The sequence below is a fragment of the Embiotoca jacksoni genome, unplaced genomic scaffold (assembly GCF_022577435.1).
Source record: "Embiotoca jacksoni isolate LCO1_2020_lvr unplaced genomic scaffold, fEmbJac1.0.p SCAF_28, whole genome shotgun sequence".
Lineage (NCBI taxonomy): Eukaryota > Metazoa > Chordata > Actinopteri > Embiotocidae > Embiotoca > Embiotoca jacksoni.
The window spans coordinates 2,747,538-2,770,122 of NW_027185379.1; the positions used below are offsets into that span (position 1 = coordinate 2,747,538).

At 38.3% G+C, this 22,585-nt stretch overlaps 1 protein-coding gene across 1 annotated transcript; it reads right to left on the reverse strand.

Moving 5' to 3' along the window:
- Window positions 1-17,579: 17,579 nt before the first annotated feature.
- On the reverse strand, window positions 17,580-19,554 carry LOC138205281 (protein FAM181B). The gene is given in 4 exon segments (XM_069161154.1): window positions 17,580-19,372; window positions 19,375-19,454; window positions 19,457-19,521; window positions 19,523-19,554. Coding segments are annotated over 4 exon segments (1,227 nt in total). The 3' UTR covers window positions 17,580-18,322.
- Window positions 19,555-22,585: the final 3,031 nt, after the last annotated feature.

Consider the following 22,585-nt stretch of genomic DNA (forward strand, 5'->3'; position numbering starts at 1 on the left):
AAAACAAACAGAGCCGGTTGCTGGGGGAGGTTTAAAAAGAGCAGCCGAGGAGAAGTCACAAGGGAAATCAGTTCGATCAGTGGCAAGGGAATAGAAAAGAGGCAGAACATGAAACTAAAGAGATTTATTGACAAAATCAATAAGCAAAAGAACCACTATGAACAGGTTCTGACAGATGAGCACACACATCGACAGTCGCTCTTCCAGACTGCCCAAACATTGTTATGACTGTTGCGTTGTTTAGCTGTTTTGTTTGCTGGTATCCTTTCAGAAGTCACAACCACACAAGCACAATATGTTAAATTCAATACTAGTTGTTTTTTTGGCATATTTTGAAAGTGGAAATAGATGATTTCTAAGAAAACCTAAATTGTTGGAAAATACAAACTCTTAGCCCACAACAGAATTTTTCTAATTTGAACATGCATAACACAATTTGCATGCAATTATAATAAAAACAAACTAATCTATAGTTTAACATGGAGTAGCTAGAGTAATATACGTGTAATAGTGTGGTATTTACTCTGTTTCACTGGGACACATGCACATGTCCCAGTGATACACAGAACATTTCCCATGCTGCTGTTCAATTTGCAGCATGAAAGTGGGCCTGACAATTATACATTACTTTCACAAAATATGTGCAAAACATGGACAAATTATGCATTTTACAACTTATAAAATTGTGCTATTATGCCCAGTGGTTGTTACACTAACAGCTCAAATCAAAAAGGCAAGACCATTTGTGTTGGACCAGCCGAGTTGTTACGTGCTGTGCATCAAACAAAACATCTATACAATATAATGCAATATAGCGTTACTGAAAGAGATTGATTTTGCGAGTAACTACATTTTCAGGTCCTTTGGGTCATTTGTTAAGTTTGCTTTCTTTTTTGTTGGGCTTCAGAATCCCATTTGCTTCATTACGATATCCACAAAGTGTAAATCCAGTCTGCTTCCATTGTGACGCTTACTGTAAACCCCGTAGCTGTTGAAATCAAGGTCAGTGTAGCAGGTTTTACTAACAGTGCAATATTCGATAGCCATTCAACAGCCTTTAAGAACAAAGTAAATTAGGGTTTGTTGAGTATACCATGTGGTTAAATCACTGCAATAACATAAGTTTGATCAAATAAATGAAAGGATGTGTAATGCATGAGGAAAGTGATGTGTGATGCATGAGGCATCCCGACCGCTTGAAAATTTCACTGTAATTACCAGATTTCTGTATTTACAGGGTTAAGAAAAAATATCCTTATCAAATAGGGATGGCTTGGTGTTGATCGTCCAAACTGTCAGTTACAACATTATGCTAAAGCGTCTCTCATTCCCTGCAGTAGGAAGCTGCAAGGCATGGGAGGACCAGCAAACCCCGAGTCCTCTTACTGTCTGTCCGCTGTTTAGAACGCAGAGGCACCTCTGACCACAGGGCAGCCACCCTGTATAAAAAGAAGAAAAAAAAAAATCCCCAATAGAAAACACTTTAACACTCGTGTCTTACCATTGTGCACCAGAGTTCGACAGTCAAGCAGTGACACTGTTTTCAAGACTGGGTGGGATTTGGGTACGGGTACAGGAAGCTTTCTGCCGCACGCGGTCACAGCAGGATGTAATACAGTCCTTAAACACATTTTATTTAAGTGGTATAAAGACATAACTGCAGTATCCAGTAAACTAAAAAAAATAAAATAAACAATTAACGATCAGAATGGAATGGAACCACAACTATTTTGACTGGAGGTGTGATTGCAATCATACACTGGCTGACAAACTCCATCTATGCTCAAAGCCCATGCAAACACCTCTAATTAAATATAACAAGTTACCTCCAGAGGATATTTTAAATTCCACAAGAACGAACGATATGAAATTACCAGCTGAGGTATAGTCAACTAGGCATTTTGAGGGACAGAGGGTTTACCAAAAATAGTAAACCCAAATACTTCATAATAAAAAAAAATTAAAACAATTCCCTGAAAACTGATTATGTCTAATAATATTCGAGCATCTGAGGGTGGATTTATACCTCCCATTTAAAACAGTACTCGGAGCCTGTTCCCATGATCATTCATTTTCATCCTGAGTTGATGAAGCATTATTTGTTCATGCTATCATTAGTTCACGCTTTCAGTTTCATCAGTAACTCTGAAGCTATTTCAAGATAATTTCTGGGATGACATTGAGATGATATTACACAGCCTCTATACGGCAAAGCAGCACCAATGCATTGCAGTGCATCTAATACAGCCTGCGCGGCATGGTTATCACAGATTACATTCGGAGAGAATGTGGCTCATTACATTTAATGTCATATGTATTTGGAGAATTACTTGAAGTAAAACTATTCACCTTTGATATCATCTTCACCCTCTGGAGCAGAAGTTTGTGGGAGAACTTTAATGGTCTGTTACTGTGATTTAAATCTGTGACAAAAGCACCTTTCCTGTTATTACCTTTCCAAGGAATATGCAGGGGAATTGTTCCCCGTCTACTGTGTAATTTCTATCAATCATAACAGATGGGGTATCGAGTGAGGCAAAAGGATGTGGGAGAAAAGGATTAAGGAAAATCCTGCGAGGATTAAGTCATATTTATTGTTTTTTATTTTACATTGACATTACATACTTATCACCTGCTGTCACACAGGTACTGTCTCTTGACTTTTTTTTTTGTTGCATTTGTTCTGGAGATATCATTAATGCACAATCTCTTTCATTAATGGAGAGGTGTGTTCATTTCCCCTGCCCCTTGCATTTATCGACAAAGAATGATAGCGGCGTGTCCCATTACAGTTTTAAAATAGCCCTTAATTAAAACCAACGCAATTCAATTAAAATGAGCTTAAGATTCATGTATGTTAATTACAAAATTAAATGGTAAGTAAGCATTGTGTGCCAAAAAAAGACCTCAAGGGCTATCTGTTGTCACTGCCTGTGCTTCGATTCTTCCTGGAAACATTAAATGTCACGATAACACGCACAGAAATATCCATCGTGAAAATATCACAGATTCAAGTAGGAGACAAGCCACAACAAAGGCCTCACTGCTGTTATCTTCAGCATTATATTCCTTTTATGAAGTAGAAGTTTTACTAACAAAGACATTTTATTTTCACATTAGCCTATAAACTGGTGGAATTACAATGTTATACAATACAATAGTTCCGTTTTTAAAATCAATCTCTGTCTCAGGTAGAAGTATTCAGAATACCATTTTTAGCTGTAAAATATGCTCCTCTAAACAGCCAACACAGCATAGTGAATTCTATTTTCATGAATGCCAGCGTTGAGTGTCCACCAGTTCACAACCAGATAAATGTCACATTTTGCATGTTATGTTTTTTGTGTGACTGCTCCCAAATAACATCATTGTTTATGCATTGAACTGTGATATAAAAAGTGAGTCATTCTCAGTGCAGGTGACACCGAGGTCGTCCAAAAGCGGGACGAAAGCATCTAACTGGGGAGCAGATGGTGTTCCACTGCAGATGGTATGATACCGATGGGGATCTTGCTGCTATTTAATGTATTATTATCTCTGATAATGTTCTCGATTGCATAAAAAAGCGCTCTGCAGAGCATCAAATATGTCACTGACTGACTGACTGGAGTGTAATTCATTCCAAGTTTCAATTATGGTTGTTTATCTTTTTTTATTTAGGGGTTGTAATGAATAGTCTGTAGCCAAATTTGAGCTTCGTGTTTATGCACAAAAGGAGCGGGTTAATAGTAGATTCGCTCTAAGTGATTATCAAATAATAATTTTGTTTTAAATGCCTACCCTGAATCGCAATGGTAAGTTAGGATGTACTTAACAACTATCAGCTGTGGCCATGATTGGAGGCAGGGTTTGGGACCTAAAGCTTTGAATTTCTTGGACTGGCAAGGGAAAAATGCAACAACAACAACAACATCAACATCAACAACAACAACAACAAGACAGAGGTGAAATTCCTGTGTGTAACATACTGGCAAATAAAATGATTATTCTGTGTATACAAGAGAAACATATTTCCAGTAAACAAACTTTAACATACAAAGCTCCAAGCTAGTTTTAAAATGTCAAAAGGAACAAACCGTTTTTGCTACGTAGCCATGACGACAACTGTTGAGGGTGAAAAGCGCCTGGCGCTTTATACTCAATATTCTGACCGTTTTGAGTGCACCATCCAGGTACTCATTGTGCACTGCATGTTTAAGTGCAAGTACTTATGCGAATTAAGACACAGCATACGTATTCTGGTAAGCCATTATGCAATTTAAATGGGTTTATTTAAAAAAAATTATCCATCTGTACAGCTGACATGAACATGAAAATTAGCCATATAGACTTTTTTTTTTATTTCTGCTGTAATGTTTTTTTTAACATGGGAGTGTATAGGACATGGCTTCCTTTTGGAGCCAGCCTCAAGTGGCAATTTAAGGAACTGCAGTTTTTGGCACTTTAATGCCAGCTTCATTTTCTTTAGCCCCAAAGGTTGCTTCTTGGTTTAAACACAGCCCAACTCACCGCCCAACTCACTGTCCAAAGACGTGCCAACCACTGCTCATGTGGTGGACAGGATTGTTTTGACCTTTTGATGAACTGGTCACTGCATTTTCCTGCACTTCGCCCAGTTCACATTAGAAAAGACTCCCTTGATCACAACATAAAAGCATGTGTACAAAAACCTACATTTACCTCTGCGTATCAATTTACGATCAAAACTCATATATACAAGCCTTAATACCAGTCTGTTTCTTTCCAAATCTACGAGCAAATTGAATTCCATTTCAGCAGCCAAAGGCTCTTTTCCCCATGTTTGTATAATATTTACACAGACACACACCAGCAGTTTATTCAACCACTGCTTTGCAATCAATAGGAAGTCCCACAGAAATTAATTAACAAAGTCATATCTGGGGTTGTTTTGAGTTCAGCTTTACCTGCCCAGAATTAAGTTGGTATTGAGTCAGAGGTCTCAGTTTGTTCCCTAGATGAAAAAACAGATGGAGAAAAGAACTGACAATTTGGTATCAGAGCTTCGTTGGAAAGTCAGAAAAACCATACATTTTTAATAACATGTTAAATCTCACTTTTTTTTAAACAAGCAGTGTCCGTGAGATTATTTCACTTGTAGTCTTGTTTCAAAGCACTTTTCTTTTAATATAAGTCTTGACATTTATAACTCATGCCCACGAAGCTTAATTGGCATTAAATAGGTAAAAATGCTTAGAAAGTCAATATGTCTCTATGGGTTGCCAGCAGTGTGTTCTTTGTTTATATGAGTATTTCCTCATCAGCATGTTCCTCAGTCCTTGCTGTAATATCTAAATTGGAGCAGCTCACATTAAGTCGTGCCTCCTCCTCTGTACAGCGAGGACACTCACTGACCTTCTCGCTCGTTCACTTTCATAACGCAATCTGAAAAGGTCACAGAGGACCACACTCATACTAATGATATTTGTCCTGATTGATAGAACTGGAGCTATAGTTACACAAGAAGTGAAAATGCTAGAAAGTGCATATTTAATGAGAAAACATTATCTTTACCCTAAAAAGGGATACCTATGTACATAAAATGTTTGGGTGGGCTGTGGATCTCCATAATAAGATCAGCTTTTAAAGCAGTAACCATTTTTTGTGGTTGTTTTTTTTGTTTTTTTTTAAATGGAGCAATTTGCATGTGAATGTTTCACCTTGACTGAACCAGTCATTGCATAATGTGTATGCCGATTTGCATGTTTGTGTTAATATCAACAGAACACATTAATGAGCCCTCATGTTGAGGATCAGAACCCATTGATTCGAGATTTTATTTGATTAAGCGTTTGACAGATTTAAAGCTTTGGGGAGGAAAGTTTATCGATGAGTCAACCGCTCTGTTGCTGTGCATGTAAATAAATGCCTGTACTTCAGCTAATTTTTCCATATTGATCACACTTTAAAACCCTTTGCACAAGCATGTATTACGTCTTCGGCTTGGCTGGGCTCTAAAGCTGGTAAAAAATTGTGAACTGAGATGAGACACTAGTTAACGATTAAAATAACTACTATACCTACTCTATTAAATAGAGCTAGTATATGAGACCTGAAACATGGCAACAGTAAACTAGGGGCAAATCAGACTTTTCTTAAACCAGCGAGTGGCCATAGAGAGAAAGAAAATTGATATCAAGGCGGCTAGATACTAAATTGTGTGCATGAGATGCTAAATCATGCGCATAAATGACTAGATTGTGCGCACTAAATAGCATTTTCTTTCCTCGTTTTAATTAATTAATGTGCACAAATGAATTAAAACGGGTTAACAAATTAATTAAAACGTGCAAAAGAAATGCAATTTTTTTTTTTTCTTAGTCTTTTATCTTTTATTTTTTTGACATCTGTCAGACGAACATGTCTTCATGCTATTTCCAAGTGTACTTCCAGCACTAGTTCTTGGTTGGAAGTCTCAGGACATAATGAGTCAGCACACAGCTGCCCTATTAATAACACGGACAGAGAAGAATATAAAATTGGGCGAGCTTTCTAGTCACAATGCAGTGGCGGCTGATAAAATGAGCTGATCCTCATTAGAGTTTGCTCCGCTCAATATCCACAATCAGGCATCGAAGAAACGCAAGTAAATTATGATTCTAAGTTGTTTTCTGTGGTCTCAGCTCTGAGGTAAAGATATATGTTTACGTGTTACACGTGAGCTGCTCGGCCGCAGACGAGAACACACTGTACAGCGCGGAGGACGGATACAGTAAAAGAAGAAAATTCACCTTCTGAGAAAGTGACTGCTGCTGCTAGTAAAACAGCTGGTAGTCATTTGTCTTTGTATGGTCAATGAACCAGTATTGAATGCAGCTGCTCGAGAGGATTTCACCTATTACACACATCTGCTTTGGAGATGTAAGCCAGCATAGTTTCAGTGAGCGAAGTTTGACTTATTTGAGTTTACTTTTGTGGAAGAAGCCATCATGCACAGAGATTTCTGCTTGAGGAAATTGTACTTGTTAAATGGCAGCTGGAAACAGAAATAAAATAAATTAAGTTAATTACCTTTTTTTTTTTATATAAACACACGCACACACGCACACACGCGTCATAGAGAAAATACATTCTCTTGCTAACTGTATTCCACAGCACTGAGCACTTATGAAGCTTGTCTCTCCAACATGTAATTGTGTTGTCGGAAACCAGTAATAATTATTGATATCACTGGAGAATAGGCTGGTATTTGGAAAGCCTAGAATTATTTTTCAGAGGAAGGCTAATGGAACAATTTACCACACGAGAGAGAAAAAACAAGACTTGGCTTGTCCATATAAATTTGTTGGCCCCAGAAATACAATCGGAAGATTGTAACTTGTGGGACAAAGATGCCAATGAACTCTTGATCTGCATACATTAGCATATCAAGAAAACATTAACAAGGGCATAAAGAGGCACGGTGTCTTTATAATGTCATTTCTTTAACTCTGTTACATTAACTCAGTCACTATTTCCATAGTCAGAGTATTTCTCATTTTAAATGGCAGTAAGGGTTGCAAAATATTATAACAAATGATACATTGCTTTATTATTATTATTATGGTCATTGTGTTGCTGACATGTCTTAAGAACAAACTTTGTGCACAACACAGTTGTATAACTTTAATTTTTTTCACTAGTGGGACATTTCAGACTTATAATGAAGCTGGGATAGAAAACTTGTTGATAGCAACTAGTTTAGTAAACTTGTTAAAAAAGAATTTACTTTGTGATGTTTGAATTTGGTTGAAAAGTCACATTTATAACCTGTATTTCAGATAACAACTGTTTCAACAGCATTTAAATAACTATTTCATTTCAAAGCAGGTAAGAACTAGATATTACATTATAGTTTCGATGTTGTTGCTAAACTTTTGATATGAGAATGATCAAGTCTTACTGTGCGACTCGCCCCTGATCAAGTCACCGTAAGTTGGAGTAAAATATTTATTCAGGAAGGTCAAGAAAGCTGTCTTTTCAGCAGACAAACTAAATGTACACATTAGAACTCATGTAAATAAGAGTCTGTTATGTTTGTATGTATATAATTGTAGAGGTGGTCATCTACTGACGTTGACATACAAGTTCCCAGAAATCTAAATATGGTGAAGCTGCTTGTAGCTTGTATGATGAAGTGATGTGTTTACCACGGCTTATAATTGACATGACTCCATTTTTAAAGTTGCTTTTATTGTTTTTCTCTGTGCTTTTAATCGTGTGTTGCTTTTATAGGTTTTATTACTTGTTTGTCTTGCATTCTGTAAAGCACTTGGAGGTATGAAAGGTCTAATTAAATTTTGACATGCCTTTGACAAAACTGCTGGATTTTGAAGACATGGTTTGTATGTATGCTGCTAATATATTTTTTACTGCTGCAATGTCCTGATTTTTTTCTCGAAGATCAGTGCATTATATTTGATCATATCACAAGTATCACATTGAGAGATGACCTGTCTTACACAAAACAAACTGAAACAGCAGTGATTACCCTGAGAGCTGTCACTGAAAGTCAAAATCGTATGAATTATTTGAGATCATTCCTCCTTTCATCTCTTATTGCTCCTTAAAAGTGTACAAAAATCTGCACATTTCAAATGACACGAAACAAAATGTCATAAGTAGGAGTTCTCTTCCTCTGTGTTTCCATGGGTAAACATCAAACACTTCCAGCAACCAGGCATCAGATAAACAGTTCATTAAAAATGGGGTCAGGCCATCATTGACAGAAACGCACCGTTCAGCCTGTACCGCGATGCAGAACAAATTACAAACAAACAAACACATAAAGCAGTCTCATCCATTGATACACCTGACCAGAACAATTTCTTGGACATTAGTCAGGTCATCTCAACAGACGACAGGATTAAGTGATAAGAGCTAGAAACACAACAGAAATGAGCTCCAGCAAAATACAGAATTAAATCAATTAAACCTAAAAAAAAGAAGAAAAAAAAAGAGAGTTGCAGCACAAAAAAACAGCAACATAAAATATTATGAATGTCACAACCATATTTTGAATTGATGTTATTTTAACACATTTCTATTCCAATGTAAAGAAAGAGGCTTATACAATATGTGCAAGTATTTCAGGCTTCTGCTTCTTGCATAACTTGCAGATGATTCAGTTTTCACTGGCTTACAATGTCTTTTTACCTCAGCTGAATGACAACTACATCTTTTAGTTTATTTATTGTTCTGTTGGGGGAAGAGAGAAAAACTCAGCCATTTAATGGACAAGAAGACCCGAGGTATTTTGACAATCTGCAATTGGGTTGACTTGGATACGAAGCTGAAGCTAAACAAACGGAGCGGCAGGAGCAGAACAAACAACCGTCTGGACTGTGTGATCTTCGGTGACAGAATCTCTCAGGTCAACACAGAGGCACAGAGCTTTCTGCAGCTCCTGGGAGGACAGTGTGAACAAAGGTGATTTACTTCTTCTTTTTTTAGCTTGGTTAACCACAACTCTATACTTTGTTGTGTTCTGTTTGCTCCACCGAAAGTTTATGAATTTATTTCATATATATATATTTATTTATTTCACAGATGTACATCTGGATTTAAATAAATACCATTAAAATAATGTGTTGCTTTGATGTATTTTTCAGAATCTGCTTTGCCAGTAAGTTTTCACAAACAAGGAATTCTTCTTGATGTATAACATCAAAAACTAGTTAGTAAAACAAATCTAGTGAGAAAAATACAACACAAAAGTCAGATGGTATATAAATATATTTTGATAATAAAGTACAAAAGTATGTAGTAGTGAAAATGTACACATGTATAAACAGTATGTGTATTGTAATACTACAAAGAATACAATAATTGGTTTAATGTCATGCTCAGTATTCAATGTGATGAGTTCACAGATTTGCCAAATAAGATTAACCTGTATATTTTGTACTTTACTTTTTACACTAATGTCTCTGAGTCATGTGTTTGAGTCCTGTCAGTTCCTGCAACAACTGTTACAGTAGCCAGGCTTACTTTCATCTGCTATCACTATAACAAGTACAAGGCTATAGTGCATCACTTTCTGTTGTAGAACTATGTTGGTATACTAAACCACAATGTAAATGGAATCTATATCTCTTATAAATCATCAGGAAAAGCCAAAGATGTTTGCTGGTCTCTGAACAAACTTCCCTCCACAGAGACCCGATCACTATCCACACACCGAGATCCACGGGATCTTCTATGATTGGTGATGCCGTTCTGAGGTTTTATTGGTCAGTAGGCGGTGCTTTTTTATCGTTTGATCTGTTTTCTCAGGAATAACCTGCTGCAGAGCAGGTTAGGTCTGCAGCATAAGTTTCCACAGGAATGTATCCCAGTAAGAAGTGAACCACTATCATAACACTGCAGGGTTAAACCTGACATTACCACGCTAGCCCAATATCCTGCTTCACAGTATAGGCCTCTGGATCCTGTTTAATTAATTTATTCTAATTGGGGTGCTTGACGTAAAAGTAGAGGCAACAGTTTGTGTGTTTAACCAAGTGAAATGTTATATTCCATATGTACATATCTTAAAAAAAAAAAGTAAAAAAAAAAAAGTAAAATGTAAATACGTGGCTCTGCACCTAAACTGAAAATTGTTTAGGCCTAGTGCCTAATTTGCTACCAAATTTCATCGAGATCTGTCAACTAGTTGTTTAGATATCCCATTAAATAACACAGACATAAAAGCAGGACTGTAAACATAACCCAATTTTTTTTTTTTTTGGGCTACTATTAAATTCTAAATCAAAGACAGACATTGGCAATCCAATATTTCCAGTGTGACGCTAGTTTATACATATACACACGTGTGGTAATTGTTGCTGGTACACAGTCTCAGGGTTTGTTGGTCTTTAGCATCAAGTCACGGTGCACTGATGTTATTGCAGTGAAGTCTTATACCAAAATCCTTTTTCAAGGTTTGAAGAAAGGCCAAACCATGCTATGGGAATGACGAGACCGAAATAGATGTCCCCTAGATTTTCCTAAAGATAGTCTGATATCAGAGAGTCTGGCGTCCTTCACCTCTTATCCTTCCCAAAGGGGAGGCTACGGCAATTACGAAGGGAAGAAATCTGTGACAGGTAATGGGATTGTCTCTGCTTTTAAAGATTATTATGCTTCTCGGGGGATGTGCAGGTGGTAGAATACACCTTCTCCTTCACATGATAGGCATATCATTTATATCTTTAGATCAGATCCTGCCCATCGGCATGAGACAAAAACAGAAAGGCATCACAACATCCTAAAATTCTTTGAACGTTAACACCTGGCAGTAGCCAGGGAGACATTTTCTTTTACAGAATGTTAAGGGCCATAAATCAAGACATGCATAAGAGAGATAATTGCAGCACGACAGTAAGACATACTAAAGCTCAATAAACCGCTCAGTGGGCTTTGTTGTGAGCCAATTCAAATAACATAATTGAAGTAACTTCAGTTTTGAGGTGAGAATGTTACTCCCGTTTCCATGAAGACGAGCAGAAATTAGAACAGAAGTGTTATCATGGCTTCATGCAAACTTGGCTATGTGAAATTACCACAGACAGGCTATACATATCCAGCTCTCAGCAGAGGTGTTATGCAACAATCTTGTTTCTCGAGCCTGTCACTATACTTAAAATTATAATGAAGTTTAAATGCAGTTTTTTTTTATTTTTCAAACTAAAAAAGAAAATGGCTTCAAGGTAAGTGACAGCTTGTTGAGTCTCACTGCTAATTTTCTTAATTGTGCCACTGCCAATTATAATGAGTGTTCCTTTCATTACTCAGAAACGTATAGGATTAATAACCAGGCTACAAAATAAGGATTCAGTTTAAATAAACTGTTATTGAATTACTGTATGAATGTTTTGGCCAGCAGATATTCATCATACTGCTATATTGTTTAGTCAGTTGTATAGGAACCTCATCAAAAGATTGTAATGTCTAAGAAAAGGTCTCTTCAACATGCGAGGCCATTGTTTTTCATTTATTGGCCGGTAACGGGACATACAGAGCTTGATGTGTAAACCATGTCCGTACAGTCCATCCCAAAACTCATGCTGATGGTGGAGGTATCTACATGGAAGTTGGCTCGCTGAGCTTCTGAACATCAGCTGCCACCCAAATCAATTTTCATGCAGCGATTGCCACACGGCGCTGAAGTGCAGCAGAGTAACAGAACAAACCGGCAAGTAAATTAATAAGCCGGTTTTGCTTTATGCGGGAGCGCCTGGCTGAGGCATCACACAGTACATAGTTACTTTGGACAAGTGTAAGAAAAGAAACACAGCTAATTGTTCATTTGTTTTTAACTATCTTAGCGCTTGCTGCTGACACCTGCTGTCTGCATTTCAAGAAATTCTGAGCAAAGATTAAACAAATTTTAAACGTTTCTCGAACATCAAAATACACCTTCCCTGGTTGATAAGAATTCTGAACCACTGAATAATTAGCCCCAGCAGGCTGGAAAGAGAGCGATTAAAGCGATGATCAAACTTTGTATCTCTGCGTGATTATGGAATGTGGACATGCTTTTTTTTTTATGTCTTAAAGATAACAGAAGAAATGTACAATCACTGTTTACATGTGTTTGGAGGATTTGGAAACCGCTAATGATCATGCTCCTTGATGTGCTGCAGGATGTGCAGCATAGTTCCTCCTGGCCACCTCTCCAGTGTGTAACATTAAAACTAGGAAATTAAGAAGGTTTGGGAGGGAAACCAGTGCACAGCAGGGCATGTGTCCAGTTTCAGGATGAAATAAAACCGTGCTGCTGTTTTTCACATTAAGTTACCACCACCATTTGTGAACTCAAAAGTTTTGCAGCACGAAGTAGTCAAAATGATGATTACCTCCACAATATTCAGCGGTTGTCGCTCAGGTAGAGGTCACCTGGTCCATCCACGTGAGAGAGCGTGGAGCTACGACAAGGCCAAGAAGGTTTTGGAGTTTGACTGCCACTTAGGAACATTAACCACATCAATATTAGCACTGTATCTTAAAAATAACAAAGGAACACAATGCAGAGCTTCTTTCTGACTGTCACCTGTGGTCACATGTTATGGATAACGACAAAAAGTTTACCTCAGAGCCAAAGTTACCTGTCTGGGTTTAATAAGCACAGAAACACAGTTTGGTGAAGAAAATGTGAATAATTCCCTCGAAAACTTGAGGGATAACAGATATTCAGCATATTAAAGCTCCTGTTTAGCTGTTGTCTTGGGGGCTACAAATCTCTAGCTGTGACTCTGATGGAGCATGACCAACTATGAAAAGATGAACCTGTGCAAATTGCTTGGCCAAAACATTCTTCTGATACTTAGCTCCATCAAGCATGAAGCTGACAACGATGGATGGAGGGTTGGAAGTGAAAGACACTTAACATATTAAATCTATTCATTCTCTTATTCCATTTTTACTTTTCTGAATGTGGTGATACTAAAATGAGAAAAAGAAAATGTTTCAGAATCATGAGAACATAATGTCCCTTCAGCATCACATTGAAATTACCATGGTGACATTCTAGTTTCGCTTCCCTGTACTCTTTTAGTAGCTCAGGTTGATTCATTCAACCTTATTTAAGTGAACATTTCTTGAAGTGATAACAAAAGCAAGTGCACCAATCAAAATCTGTCTTGCGAGGAAGGAATGGCGTTTAGGTTGAGATTTATTAGCGTGATTTGAATGAGACTTGTGTTTGTAAATATGGATAGCATCTGCTGGAGATAAAAAAAAATTGAGGCAGCATTGTCTTTAATCTCAAAGACTTTTGTCAGCTGCACAGCTTGCAATTGTTATCACACTGACAAAAACACACAGATGTAAGCAGGCATACGCACAACACCCCAAGGAGGAAAACAGTGCATCATAGCTGCTGAAAATGAGTGCAGATTTAAATGAGAAGCACTGAGACATGAAATGCATATGGAAAGATACTGTGCTGTGAGCAAACTGTATTTTGGGGTAATCTCACAGCACAGACGAGAATAGGATCAGGCTGGGATACAATACGAATTTAAAACGAATGCTTACTGATCACCTGTATATAGAGGTTGTTCTATTTTTTTTTAATCATACTTTGTATATTCGAGTTTTTCCTCTTACTTTCCATTTTTTTATTGATGCTCCGCCACACCAAAAGCAAATTCCTCATTTGTGCATTCCCACTCGGCAAAAAACCGGATCAGGATTTTAACTGCTGTCACAGGTTGAGACCTTGCAATACAAGATGTAAGAAATGTAACTGTGAAGTCACATCTCGCAGTGGGCTGCCCTTGAAAGGTGGCAAGCAGCCTACGAAATGAAATACCACATCCGAATTTTACGATTTCAAAAGTTTAGTTTGCTGTGGACAAAGAACGTATTTGAAGTCTTGGGTTAAAAAAAAAAAATCTTTCAAAGGATGTAGGAAAAAAAAAATACATCAAATACACTGTGGGCTGGAAATAGCAAGGCACTGTCAGGACATTATTCACCGATACTGGATTATGGAGGATGTATATATATATATGAGCAGATATGTAAAAAGAAACATGAAGTTTCAAAGGTTTGTATAATTGATAAGCAGATAAAGTATAATTAGCAGATGACCTGACAGATTTACAGGTAATTTTATAAAGCAAAGCATGAAACTAATTTGTTGTAGTTCCTGCAATTAATTTAAGATAATGGTCATGCATTAATAGCCTACATGTAAATTATTTTATATTATATCTACTGTTAAAAATATTAATAATATAATAATGTAAAAATTATTCCTTGACATGAGCTCAGAGGCAAAAGTTTCATGTCCCAGAGAGCTATGAACGCTTGTGAATATCATCTTGCACAGAGCCTCCACCCTGGAGGTGTTAACAAGACATGAGGACTAGCTGTGAAAGGTCAGTGGGAGGGCAAGTATAGACGTGAATACTCAATTTCCACTGGACGCTAACTTTCCTGCAGTGGACTTCACTACTGGTTGTATTTAATATGTGTATATGTCATATACTATCGGCTTGTGCAAATTTTTTTTCATTGTAGGACGTCACATGCTGGAGCGAATCTGGTGTATATTATCTAGTTTACCTAGATATCTGAGTCTTGGTATTCAGGTCTGCACCAACACAGATCTTGCTAATCACATTGACAAACATTGCATCTCCAGTGTGCCATAAATCAAAGCAGGATACAGTTCCATCAGAGCAGGCCTAATCTGAATGCATCAGCTGGTGTTAACTCAGGGACAGAAAATCTGTATGCTTTGTGTGTCTATAGTTTTCTGTAGCTACACTGCAAATCACTAAATATTGTTTTGACCGGCATATGACATAGGAGAAGTGATGACCAATTTCAGAAGAAAAAAAAAAAAGACTTTCATACAATATTACCTTCAAAGTAGAGCGTGCATTAAAAGGAATATGCTCGTCATCATATGTTATGCTTACAGGGATAAAAGCATCTTAATGGTGATGAATGAAAATCCTTTTTTTTAACCAAAGCTGAGATATATTGAGAGATTGAACATCATGGTTTACATCCAGTCATTCCCCTCCAATTTACTTAATTAAGGACAGATTCATTTTGTGGAAAGCTGTAATACCTCCCACTCCTCACTTACATACATAATGCCATACATCATTCCTGTCTGGATGGGAGTGGTGTTTAAACTGGGTTCTCAGTAGAACATTACTGCCATCTACTGTATTTGTGGAGCAACTGCTTAAAAGGCCTGCACACACAGCACCGGTCCTCTGGGCCATTTCATATATTTTCTCGATTATCAAATCAATAGGACGGGCATTTGTTTTTTGTGAGGGGGGGGGGGGGGGGGGGGGGCACACAAAATCATACTGGCAACTGCAACATAGCAACAACACAGCAGTGCATGTGCAGTGCTACACTACACTGCACTTAAATGTTTTCTAAAAGGCTTTTATAACTGGACAAGTTATTATTGACTACTACTATTAGGCTACAATAATTTAATAAAACGAAATTATAATTGGTCCAAACAACCTCGGTGAATGAATGAACAAATGAACGTGGGGTTACAAATTTCACCAAAAACAGCAACCTGCAGTAGACATCTTATTGGCTATAAGAAAATACTCAACTCACCCTTTGTGGTGGTTGTTAACCCTGAAAAAGCTGGACACGGCTGGTGCCTGCAGGATTGAATCTCCTCTGTAAATAGTCTTTCTGCAGTCATAAGCTTTGCTCTGGTAAAAGGGGGCTCTGTGCTCCTTCAGTGCTGAAGAAGATTCTCACGGGTGGCAGCGGAGGCTCCAAATGTAGATGTAAACGCTATTAGTTGCAAACGTATTAATTCTACACGCCAAAATTTAAAACCGGTGCGCAGCTGCAATGTTGTGACTCACAACGTTGCGTCACTTGCGAATTACAGCCTGTGACAGGTCAAAAACTACGTCAATCACAAAGGTTACAGGTGAGGGCGGGGCCACTCAGCCTGCAAGGAGTTCCAATGGGCGGGCATCACCCGGTCAGGCCCGCCCCCCGACGCCGGGTTTTAAAGCTATGGGTCAGTGAGTTTGTGGAGAAAAGCTGAACATCGGTCTGACCTTTTTCAACAACTTGGCACTTCACCTCCTGTGAACTCAATCTGAGCTGCCAAATACTGGACAACTCAAATCTCTGTAGTGCAGTCACACTGTAGTGTAATGGCTATAGCTGTGAGACCTATCGTGCATGTTCAATGAGTTAACACAAAGCAGTTAGTCTATTTCTTCAAAATGTATAAACCTATTGGCTTGATGAATTATAAGCTCAGGAATTTCAATTGAATTCAAATTCCTCTTATGTAGTTTCTGTTAACACTGAAACAGAGGGATCACAGGAGAAGTCCTGTTCCTTAGAAAAGACTTAGATGATGCTATTTTTGTCTCTAGTGTATGTGACAACAACCAGCACGTATTGTTTTGCAGGCCCTAATGCAGATTTATCGACGACCCTGTAATTCATCAGTCTTCCTGCCACAGTCTCACAATATCAAGAGTTCACCATGCAGACTTAAGAGGGATACTTTGACCAGAATTTCTGCACCACGATGAGATTGTCCTCCATGTTAGAATGTAAATGAGTGAACCTTCAACAGCCAGCAGAGGGGGGTGTTAATGTATAATGTCAGTAGGATTGTGGTGTTCAACCCTCCAGGGAGAGATCTCCTGTGCAGGTCTTACTTACATTGAGAGGTTTTAAGACTAAATCCCGGTGCAGTCAACCTAACTCAAACACTTTCCAACATATATCAGCGATTATTGGCACGAGGCCAATAATTAAACATTGAGCCACCAAATAAACCAGTGGATTAGTGTAAATTTAATTGACTATAAATAGGTCACATTTCTTCCATCTTTGGTCATTTGGGGAAATAAGTTTGTTAGTCAAAAATTAAGAAGTCAATTAAGGGTTTTAAGAGGCTTAACATTGACATGAACTTTTGAGGTATCTGACTGTTATGTGACCCTAAAGACGTTTTTAAAATAATCATACAGCGCAGTTTCTCTAACACTGCTCAACACTGCACATAACTATACAAACATATTTTACAGACATACACAGTCTTCATGCAGGTTTTTGATTAACACAAAAACAGACACAGTAATAAAGACCAGCTTTATTTTGTCTTCTTACAATACCTAGATACATTGAAGGATTTTCCCCAAAAAAGGGCACAAGTGGTCAGTCTGCCAGCTGAAAATGAATTCAGAGCTATTCAATTTTGTAAAGCAAACAGGGCATCAAACATCATCATAATGTTCTTACAGCAAGATGATTTTTTTTTTTTCCCTTTCACGTTGCTGCACAGAACTGTTACTAACAAGGATTTTTTTTTAAAAAGTGCCTCTTGTTGTTGTACAGCTCTATAATATTCCTTTCTGGCAAAAATGAATGAAAAATGAATAACTATTTCTGTTGCTCGTGTTTTCTTTTTGTAAAATATGTAATGTTGTAACCTAATTTCTGATTAACAAATTCCCAAAAGAATAAGTTGCATTGACAAAATGGAATCTAAAATCATGTGCATTTTCATTCAAGATGGGATTGAAAATTGCCTGAGATAAAAAATAAAAACAAAATTCCATGAAGCAATTTAACAATAAACAAAGCTGTGGTTGAAATGAAACTGGGATATCCAGATTTTTTTTTTTAAACTCTAATGAGAGAGAAAAAAACATATTTTGTTGAGCAGGGATGATGCTCTATATTTTCCAATTGCAATATTACTTCCACAACAGATAAACAAATAAGATACAGTAATATTAAACTCTCTTAAACTACTGTTAAACTTGTCTCTGCAATTTTCACCTGCATGTCTAACATCAGAATTGTCAGCTTCTCATAGAGATGAATAATTAGGTCTGTTATAACCACCACTTAAATCATAAGTGACCTGAGGTATGGAGCAGTCTGTAAAGAAGTTCGGGAATGCCAAAGTGCACAGTGCATTGTCTTCTATGGGGCCCGAAGCAGCCTCAGACTGACAGTAGACAGGAGGCTGGGCCGGGCCTGTACGCAGGTTCTCCCCCAGTTTCTTAGTGGGTCCTGAGCAGCTAGTCCAGGGCTCCGAGTAGAGGAGACCACCGACTAAATGGTGAGCATCGTAGGAAGCAGGATCCAGTCCTCCCAACTCTGGCTGCACCCGGAGCGGCATGCCCGAATAAATATCCTGGTCACTGACCATGTTGCTGTAATCAGGTCCCAAGAGCTCGAAGAATTCTGCAGCCTCGGGGTTGCCTCGTTCCAAGTCCTTCAGCGTCATCCCAGACGTGGAGCTGACTTTGGAGCAGTTAGCAGGCTCAGTAAAGAAAGAAGGGGGCAGGTTGCGATGCCTCAGGGGTGGCTTCTTAGGTTTTTCACCCCTTATATCTTTCACAGGGCTGAAGAGAGCTGCCAAGCTCTTGCTCTGTAAATTGGCCTGAACCCCCTCACGCTTAGGTAGAGTTTTGCTCTGCAAAGGACTCTGCTGAGTCAACGGGGAGCCCTGTCTTTTAACTGGGGCTTCTGCTACGTTTCCTGGTGTTATAATGCCAGTGCACCTTTTGATCTGCTTCTGTAGATACTTCCGGTGGTTGACTTTCCTCTTAGACTTCACTGGCTTGTCAAGAGCCAACTTGATATTGCTGGAGGCTGAGTCTATGAAGCTCAGCAAGTCCCTAGTGGTCTCTCTGTAGTCCTCGTCATTTTCTGTCTCACCCAGGAGACTCCCATCCAGACTTTTTTCCATGTCGTACTCCATCACAGAACCAGGAAAGCAGAAATTCATGAACTGAGGGTTCATGATTGCAGTCTGAACAGCCATTACTCTCTCGAGTCCAGCAGCTACACCTGTGGCATCCACTGTGATCCCTGAACTGAAAATGTCTTCAAAGCATGTCTTTTTTTTCCTTTGACAAACACTTGGTCCTGATGCTGCTCATGAAGTTCCTGTAAACATTCCAGGGTAGAAGTGAGGGGCTCTGAGGAAAGCAAGATCTTTCAGGGGGCTGGACTAATGATGTCAGAACATCAAAGAGGAGGGGCAAAAGGACCGCAGGACTTAACTCTTTGCTTGTGCCCGACCACCTGCATCTAAGAGGGATTTGTCTGAAATTCCCTGCTGAGCTGAAGACAATAACCTCTGTCAAAACTTTCCCCCTCTACTTTAACTGTTTGTGTGTGCTCTGGACCAAAAAAGCTCTTGTGAAACTGGAAGATATTACTGTAACAGTGAGAAGAAAAGCTTTTAAAGTAGAAAGTATTTGCCAGGCAGGATTGTAGTATAGAAATCTCTCTATTCGTGTGAAACAATTTTTCATTTTTGTTTTCTATGATTATCAAAAAGAAAATGTTTAAAACCAAAATAAATACAAAACAATCTTCAAAGTTAAATATCCCTCAAAAACCCTCAACTTATACGAGTGTTCGTATATTTATTTATTTATTTATTTATTCACTATTTATGTGATCCTTGTTTGCTTTTCAAAACAACTTAAACCACGACACAATCATCATACCTAGTGTGTTTCCTGTCTGGGTTGCCAAATAAGAGTTAACTTGTAATCTAATTACTGTTCATTTAGTCACTGAAACAAACCCAACTATCAAATCACAGCTATACAGTAGTGAGAAAGGCTTCGTTCTGTGGGAAAATCTTTGTGCCCAAACAGATGCCACTATTTGGGAGAATCTTCCCAACTGCTTGCTTGTGTCTTAATCTGCTCATGGCAAAAGTTGATTTCTAGTGCATTCCCAGGCCAGTGGGAATTTCTGCCCTGGCCTGACAACTATTATGGGCTGCCTTTGACATAAAGCCCTACAGGGTCTAAATAGCCTCTATTCTTCGCGCAGCACTGAAAGGGAGCTTTGTGCCAGAGATTCATTAAATTGCACCTCACAGCCCCTTCGTAAAATGGGTCTCAATAATGAACAGTCGATTTAACTAGAAAAGCTGCCGGAGCTGTTAAATTAAAGCGGAATAAAGTGCAGTTCAGGCTCAGTGTGCCAGAAGAAATGTTGACCTAAAGAAATCCTGGGTATGAAACTTCTGTTGTAAACAATAACGTATTTACAGGAAGTTTCTTGGCCAGCAGTGAATACAATGGAGGATGTGTCCAAGAGCCAGACTGTCATGTTGCCAGCACTTATCTGGATTTAAGTGGAATTTCAATTGCACTTCAAGAATATTTTGAGAGATTGGACTGACTGACATAGTTTAACTATACAACTAAAAATGTAAACCTCTTTGCACACTTTATTTTCTAGTTTCTGTAGTTACCAGAAAATGCTAACTATCTATCTCTCTGGCGCATCCTTTGATCTTATTAAACCTTCATTTATCTTTCCTATTCAAAGAGATGTTGCAGCTGAGTAATTGAAAGGATAAAAACTGAAGATTCTCCCTTTTTTCAAAAATCCATGTAGTGGTAAAGCAGTGAGTCATTTAAGGGTTTGAGAGACAAAAAAGGCTGAAGCGGTGGAAAATTCTTTCTTATGTTAATTCCTGTAGTGAAAAGGGAGAGTGAAACTGATGGTGCTAATTATCTGTGGCCCAATACAAGTCTTTGACTGAGAAATCCCCAAAAAACTTCAATCTAAGAGCAACTAATGGTTACAAAACAGAGATTATTTGCTATTTACACGGCTCGTAATAAAAAATATTTTTGATTTTACCCAAAAAAGAGAGTGCATGTGAGACGAGACGGTCAATATTAAGTTGTACTCTTTTCACCTGTTAGGCATATATTTATCAAAATAAATGCCTGGCTTACATTTTTAAATTCAAATTTAATACTTTACTCGACTAAAAGCTTTGAGGTGATATTAAAAACTTTACTAGTTTATTATAAGTGTAGGACGAAAACAGCTGCAGTATATCACAGCATCTTATGGTTTCCGTGGAGGAGTACTGAGCTTTTTAATGCCTGCGCAAAGTGATTTTGCCTCCCTCTCTTTGCGAGCAGCACAATTTTGGCAAAGTGACATCATCACAGTCATGGCAGCCATATCCCCCTTTTGTCTAGTCAGGGGGTCTTGGCTTTTGTGCTGGTGGGTCATTCACATCACAGAGCCTGACGCACAGATCCCGGAAACAAGTTTCCATTGTGGCATAAAGGCTGAGAGGGTGGGAGGGGATGGGCTATGGCAGACTAGCTGTAAAAAAAAAATATATATATATATATATACATAAACAGAGAGCACACAGATGAGGTTTTTTGACTCCTCTTAAGACTTAAAGTGTGAAGTTTTTTTGTTTTTTTTTTATTCCTGTAATATAACACTGCTTATTTTAGTGTTAAAATCATAAAATTATGGATGGCATTTTCAAAAGTTTGGACCTTGGGGAAAGATGAATTTAGAGAAAATCTTTAGTGACATTTTGCGACTTTTCCCAAAACAAGCATATGGTTCTATATTATTAAAAATTAACATCGCACCCTCTGTCCCTTACAATACTTATGCAGCAGCACCCATCCCTAAGGCAGTGGGGTGCTCAGTACAACGTGATGTGACACGCACAGGCTTAATCTCTTCCTACTAGTGTGTGGTCCCTGTCTGAGCAGGGACATGCACAGAGTTTGAGGTTGAGCGAATACTAATAACATCTCTGATTGATGGCCAGTGTCAGAGACCTAGAAAAGGCGAGCAAAATTAATGACCTCTCAAAGTCCTGAGAAAAGTTTAAGGAGGGAATTTAGTGGCGCAGACCCCGTCCTCCCCCATGTTTAGCTATGTTTCTTTCCACGGAGGTGTCCGAAATTCAGTCAAGCCTGTGACAAAAAGTCCGGCTTTGTGTCTCCCGGTAGAAAATCAACCCACATACCAGTGCAGGACATGTTTCCCATCTGTTTCGCAGGGTCATGTCATGTCAGGAAGTTTTGCTTTACAAGAAGAGGGAACAAGAAAAAAAAAAGAATGAAAAAGAATGAAGAGTGAAAAAAGAAGTGGTCAGATTAGTTCAAAGAAAATGACTAAGCAAGAAGACGTGCTTTCATTGGCAGTCAGACTCTTAGTCTCAAAGGATTTTCATGACATTCGAGTCTTTTATCGTGACATTTAAAAAAGAAAAAGAAAAAGTAACTTCATGGTGAATTACAAAAGGCTTCTGTGTCCCTGCCGATTC